The following is a 6,490-nucleotide window of genomic DNA, read 5'->3' as shown; positions in this document are numbered from 1 at the left end:
TTCTCACGTGCCGTCTACCGGTCTTTAATTTTCACACGGTTTAACCGACTGGCGGTTAAAAGATGCATCGCAATAACTTCTAGTAAAGGCAGCAAAAACAAAAGTAGATAACTCGTGTGGGCCGTAGATATTATAAGACCATCTAATTCGATATACCTCAACCACAACTAAGTGGAGTAGAGTTAAAGTTTAACCTAACCCTAACCAGGGTTAAAAATAAAATAAACGAAGAGTCTATAAAAAGATGGCTAAAAACTAAAATACACACTGAGAAAAAGAGAGGAAAAAAAAAAGAGACAGTTCTACTTCTTCTACTTTTTCTGCTACTCACTGTTTTTTCTTCTTCTTCAAGATCCAGAAGAATTGAAGAAATTATAAGGTTATAGAACAATGGCGGTTTCTTTGAGGTGTTTAAGCTTATGTATGTTCACCGTGTTACTCTTTGTTACAGTTGTAATGGCTCATGTTGAAGTAGAGAAGAAGGAAAACCCTGATTTGAGGTATAATTTTGTTTTTGTTGCACTGAAATGCAACTTCAATTTACCCTAATTTCTGTTTCCAGAGTTTTTTCCTCAGAAAATTGAGTGTGAAAATGGATGCTTAGTTCCTCTGTTTTTCTGAGATTTAAATGTAATGCAGAAGAATCCTAGGGTTTTTGTTAGATTTTGGTTGAATTCTAGGGTAATTAGAGCCGCTTTCTGGTTGATTCGTAATTTCTCAAAACATTTTTTCTTTTGATATTACAAATTTCATGAATCTCTGATTTGAGGTATGATTTTGTTTGTCTTTCACTTCGTGTAACTTCTACTTACTCCGATTGCTGTTTCCAGAGTTCTCAGAAAATAGAGTATGTTAAATTTAAGCTTAGTGCCTCTGTTTTTTGTGAGATTTAAGGGTAATGCAGAAGAATTCTAGGACGAATCCTAGGGTTTTCGTTAGATTTTGGTTGAAATCTAGGGTAATTAAAGCCGTTTTCTGGTTGAGTCCTAATTTCTCAAAACATTTCTTCTTTTGATGTTACAGATTTCATGAATCTCTGTTGTATTTTGTGTAAATGAATTTCAGAAGAGAAATCGATTTTTAAAATGTTTTTCCCCCAAAACTGAAGTTTAAATTAAATTATTCCAGAGATTTAAAGCTTTTGCAGAGCTTGTAATGTTCTTCATTTAACACATCGAATTTATGTCTGCTACTGTAATTATATCCTTGAACTGATTTGTTTCTCCATGGTTTGTTTCTGTTGAGGATTCAAGAACAAACACAGGTCAGAGCTCGAGAATAAACACAACAATGGCGGATTTAAGGTATATATGTTTTCTAGATTATTTACTTTACATTATTCTTCTGATAATTTAATACTAAAACCAACAGATCTAACAGTCCACTGGTCTTCCCAACGAATTTTCCCAACGAATTTATTAATTAGTAGATAATTTTGTTTAAAACTCAACAGATCTAACAGTCCACTGGTCTTCCCAATAATTTTTTTAATTACTAGATAATTTTGTATTTAGAATTTACTAAATTTCAAAAATTACTTAAAATTTTACTGAATTTTTCTGTAGGCCAGAGGAAACTGAAGAATACTGGACCCATGAACATGCAGTGTCGGATCCTGATGAAGTTGCTTCTCAAGTAGTTATGTAAGTATTCTTTTTTCTATATGCATCTCAGATTTGATGGAATTCCTCTTTTTCGCATTAAATACTCCAATGTGATTTTTCTGGTGTGAAAACCAAATTAAGGCCCATAAATACATGATGGATAAGTTATTCTGCAACAAGAAGCAACTCCCACATGGGGGTCAATTTTAACAACAGTACCACCAACCAATTTGTTTTGTGTTTAAGATCTACTTTTAAATCAACTTTTAGCCGTAAACTTACTTTTGCGGTAACTTGAGTTAACCCCAAATCATTCTTCAGGGGAATGACCTACTATCAATTCCAGAAATGAATTTTGACTTTGAACTTTTTCCTTGTGCTGGTCTAGTCCGAGTTGATTGGTTCTGACCGACTTCGATATTGATAGTAAAGATATTTGATTGAACAGGACTATACGTAATAGTACTGAAAGGAGGAACTTGGGCTATTTCTCATGTGGAACTGGCAATCCAATTGATGATTGTTGGCGTTGTGACAAAAGCTGGCACAAAAACAGGAAGCGTCTTGCAGACTGTGGTATTGGATTTGGGCGTAATGCTATTGGTGGTCGTGATGGACGTTACTATGTTGTCACTGACCCAAGTGATCATGATGCTGTGAATCCCAGACCGGGAACCCTCCGTCATGCTGTCATTCAGGACAGACCACTTTGGATTGTCTTCAAGCGTGATATGGTCATCACTCTCAAACAGGAGCTTATTATGAACAGTTTCAAGACTATTGATGGTCGCGGTGCTAATGTTCATATTGCGAATGGGGCTTGCATCACTATTCAGTACATTACCAATGTTATCATTCATGGACTCCACATCCATGACTGTAAACCCACTGGAAATGCTTTGGTTCGAAACTCCCCATCTCACTACGGATTTAGATCAATGGCTGATGGTGATGGTATCTCTATTTTCGGATCAAGCCATATCTGGGTTGATCACAACTCACTCTCCAACTGTGCTGATGGTCTTGTTGATGCTGTTATGGCCTCCACTGCCATCACTGTATCTAACAATTACTTCACTCACCACAATGAGGTAAACAACACAACAAAGCTGCATATCTATCTGAATTTGTTTCAAATCATCGGGTTTATTGATTAACCAATATTTCAAATGTAAATAGGTGATGCTACTGGGTCATGCCGACTCCTACAGCAGAGACAAGGTAATGCAAGTAACCATTGCATTCAATCATTTTGGCGAAGGTCTCATGCAAAGGATGCCAAGGTAAGAAAATGAAAGCATTTACTTTGTTAATCACATTTAGTCAATGGTTTGGCTGATGTGGTTCATGGATTTATATTTTCAGGTGTAGACACGGTTACTTCCATGTAGTGAACAATGACTATACTCACTGGGAAATGTATGCTATCGGTGGAAGTGCAGACCCCACCATCAACAGCCAAGGCAACCGATTCATTGCCCCAGCTAACCCTTTTGCCAAAGAGGTTAGAAAACTCGCTCCCTCTCTCTACCCGCCATCCTTTCATCCTTTAAGGTGATATAATATGAACTCAAATTTCATGGATGGGTGTTGCAGGTGACAAAGAGAGTCGAAACAGCTTCTGGTAGATGGAGGCACTGGAACTGGAGATCTGAAGGAGATTTGCTACTGAATGGAGCCTTTTTTACACCATCAGGAAAAGGAGCCTCGGCCAGCTATGCCAGAGCTTCAAGTCTTGGGGCCAAATCTTCATCCATGGTTGCTACTATTACTTCAGGTGCTGGTGCTCTTAATTGCCGTAGGAGTACTCAGTGCTAGCACAAAATTCCCAAGCACAAACACAAAAAACACCACATAAGACCTAAAAACAAACACATCTTTTTTTCTTATTTATCTAGATTTTTTTCCCTTCATTCTTCTTTACATAGCAGCAGTATCAAGTCAGTGATCAGTACCCAGTATCCATCCAACCATCTTCATCCTGTGTTTTCAGTCCATTTCCTTCCCTCACCCAGTCGTTTATTCTTACACCTTTTGTTTCTATACGATACACCACCACAAAACTTGTTTCTCTTTATTATTGGCAAGTGTACATTTTTTACACATGTCTTCTGTGTCATCTGTTATCCCTGTCAAGGAAATGCAAACCCATATCTACATTTATCTGTGTCAATGGCTCAACCTCGGCTTGCTTCGTCTGCAAAAAACAACACCATTCTTGAAGCGAGTGCAGAAGCGTTGTTCATTTTGTTTCGTAATTCCTGTTCGTTTTTATTATCCGTCTCTTCTGATCACTCAACCAAGAACTTTACAGGTACAGAGTGATGATGATATTTATCATTCACTTTAAATGTTTTATTTTTTTAAATTTTGATTAAGGAAAAAGGGTTAGATTTTTAAATGTGGTCTTCCATTTGAGCTAAGACAGCAAGCACCATTGATTTCCTAATGTAATTGAGATTTAAATTTAATACTATATATAGACTGTCATAGTAGAACACCATTAGCCATTGGTTAGCTTTTTAAATGTGCTCTTCCATTTAAGCTTCTGATCATAGTTGCAATGTCGATTGCAACTACATTCTCTGCAACTGAGGTCACCTCATCAGTTGGTTACTCAAATTCTAGCTCCACGGGAACTGCACCTAGTTGATTTGTTATCCAAGTGGGTTTTAGGGGGGAAAGAATTTGACATTTGTACAAACAGCTAGCAAGCATTGGGGTACAAATGAGTGGCTTCTTTACTAAATCCTCATTGAAGAAGTTCATCTCAGAAAGGGATCAGAGAACTCACAAAGTGAAGAGTCGAGAGAGGTGATACTTATACATGCCTTTCAGTTAATAAGTAACGTCTACAAACATGTACAACAGTAGGAGACTCTACTTCAACTAAAGATAAATCTACAAAATGAGTACTATCAGTCTATCAAGCACAATGAATACATCCAGTACAGCCTTTTTACGCCAAGTCGACGCACAAAACAAACGCTACCGTAAAACAAGTAAAATGCAAATCAACCAAACTACAGAAATTCCAATAAGCCTTTTTACTGTATGTTTCAGTCACGGAAATTCTAGCTCAAGCAATAACACCTATAGGTCCTATACCCTTCCTATGCACCGACCACATTAGATTCTATCCAGCCATTAAACCTATACCCTTTTTGTGTGCACCGACCACACTCAAATATTGAGTGATGCACAAATGAACAAATGGAGGCAAAACTTACCAACGACGCGGAGTACAATTGATGAATTCTTAAGCTGCCATAGCAAAAGAAGTAAATTGGTAAGTGCATTTTGATAAAATCCTCCCAGCACCCAAGTCAAGGACAGAGCTTCATGATCTTTATCTACAAATGGAGACACAAACTATTAAGAACCAATCAATGTTGACAGGCAAACTCATCTATATATATATAAATTAATATATACTGTGTTGCCTAGAGCAACCAAAAGAAGGGGGTTTCAGCAACAGTTCCCAATGGGAAGCCAAATCATGAGACTCCAGGGGGTCTATCTTCTCGTCCCCAGTTTCACAATGGGAAGCCAAATCATGACTGAAATTCGTACAGTCAGAAAATTGTCACTCTTTCTCCTAGCAATGGACCTTGGTTGAACTGATTTCAGGGCGCAATGGGTAAACATTTTAGCTGTTTATTTTACAAACATTTTTAAGAGAGAAAGAAAACCTCAGCAGATTGAGAAAGTACCAGCTGATTGAATTTCTTGTGTGGTGAGTGTGCAGGAAAAGATGGCCGTGAGGAATTCACTAGGGTGGCTGATCCACTACTGAAGTCAAGAGCAAGGCTTGTACCAAGCTCTTTCTCTTGCAGTTGAGTGTTTACAAACTAAAATATGCTACTCGGGATCGTATAAGATATGTTGTGAATGTTTTATAAAACAGAACTAGTCATAAAAACCCAAGGTAGCCAAACTTGTGGTACAAAAACCCCAGTGTTGTTGCCGCAGTATTTGCAGTTATTTCTGAACATAATTTTGCCTCACACATGAGTTTCAATCGGGCAAGAAGAAAGCGATCTGCTGCAATTAACAAATGTTGCATGATTGTAGTTGAAGTGCAATGAGAATCTAAATCAGAAAGTTCACGTGGTTCAGGAATTTCATCCGAGTACAAATATAGCAACATGGCCTGCAACACATTATAATTAGCGGAACTGGTAAACTTATGCATAGTGGTAAAACATAGATGCTACTGTATTTTTGTATCTTAAGCATGAGATAATGAATTGTTAAAAAGCCCTACCTTAAAGGCAAAGGGATCAAATTCTTCAATGGCTACTGTTTCCATGTTTGGGTTACCCACCAGTCCAAAAAACTGAGCTTTAAATACGGGACATCGAGCTGCAAGAATCGACTTATGGCCTTTAAAGGATTTATCTCGAACCTGAAAAGTAATTGATAGACGCATTTATGTGTCTAATATATCTCAATTGTATATAGTGTTAGTGCTCGATTCTATACTTATTTGGTTATTTTATTTATTTGTAGGTGTTTTTAGAAGAATAAGGTTTTGCGGCGAAATTGGCTGAAAATGCGGCGTTTGGACCTCCGTTGATAGAGTACCGGAAGCACCTCAGAAATACCTCGGAGGAACCCCGAAAAAGTGCGGAAAATGTCCCAGAAAACTCACTATACGGACCCTCAATTTTGGATAAGGGGTAACCTAATTACTAAGGGGTGACCCATTTCCAGACAGCTGCTAAAGGGACACCGGAGCTGGATAGGGGGGCACCCTTCTTCTTCACGTTTAAAACAGAATTTTGGCGGGAAATTGGTTTTCAACTCTGGCAGTTTAGGGTTCGAATTGTTGGACGTGTTTTATGGAGATTCAATTGCCAAACTCGATTGGGATGGACTTTAGT

At 37.8% G+C, this 6,490-nt stretch overlaps 1 protein-coding gene across 2 annotated transcripts; it reads left to right on the top strand.

Moving 5' to 3' along the window:
* The first annotated feature begins 264 nt into the window (after positions 1-264).
* LOC113304297 (probable pectate lyase 8) lies at positions 265-4,114 on the top strand. Of its 2 annotated transcripts, none has more exons than XM_026553371.1 (7): positions 265-500; positions 1,254-1,304; positions 1,566-1,643; positions 2,053-2,695; positions 2,784-2,887; positions 2,970-3,108; positions 3,201-4,114. In XM_026553371.1, exons 1-7 carry the CDS (start codon positions 391-393, stop codon positions 3,420-3,422), a joined length of 1,347 nt encoding a protein of 448 aa, XP_026409156.1. In that variant the 5' UTR covers positions 265-390; the 3' UTR covers positions 3,423-4,114. The 2 variants fall into 2 exon arrangements, with proteins under 2 accessions (XP_026409156.1, XP_026409157.1); XM_026553372.1 differs by having other exon boundaries at positions 365-500; positions 1,246-1,304.
* The last annotated feature ends 2,376 nt before the right edge of the window (positions 4,115-6,490 follow it).

This window comes from Papaver somniferum, chromosome 8 (assembly GCF_003573695.1).
Source record: "Papaver somniferum cultivar HN1 chromosome 8, ASM357369v1, whole genome shotgun sequence".
Classification (NCBI taxonomy): Eukaryota; Viridiplantae; Streptophyta; class Magnoliopsida; order Ranunculales; family Papaveraceae; genus Papaver; species Papaver somniferum.
The sequence above is the reverse complement of the archived record's forward strand: the minus strand, read 5'-3'. Positions and strand labels throughout refer to the sequence as shown.

Bases quoted from the DNA above. Each gene is read 5' to 3' on its own strand.
- LOC113304297 (XM_026553371.1), top strand. From the start codon at position 391: ATGGCGGTTTCTTTGAGGTGTTTAAGCTTATGTATGTTCACCGTGTTA. The intron at 501-1,253 runs GTATAATTTTGT...TGAGGATTCAAG, and splicing joins AAGGAAAACCCTGATTTGAG to AACAAACACAGGTCAGAGCT. The intron at 1,305-1,565 runs GTATATATGTTT...ATTTTTCTGTAG, and splicing joins ACAACAATGGCGGATTTAAG to GCCAGAGGAAACTGAAGAAT.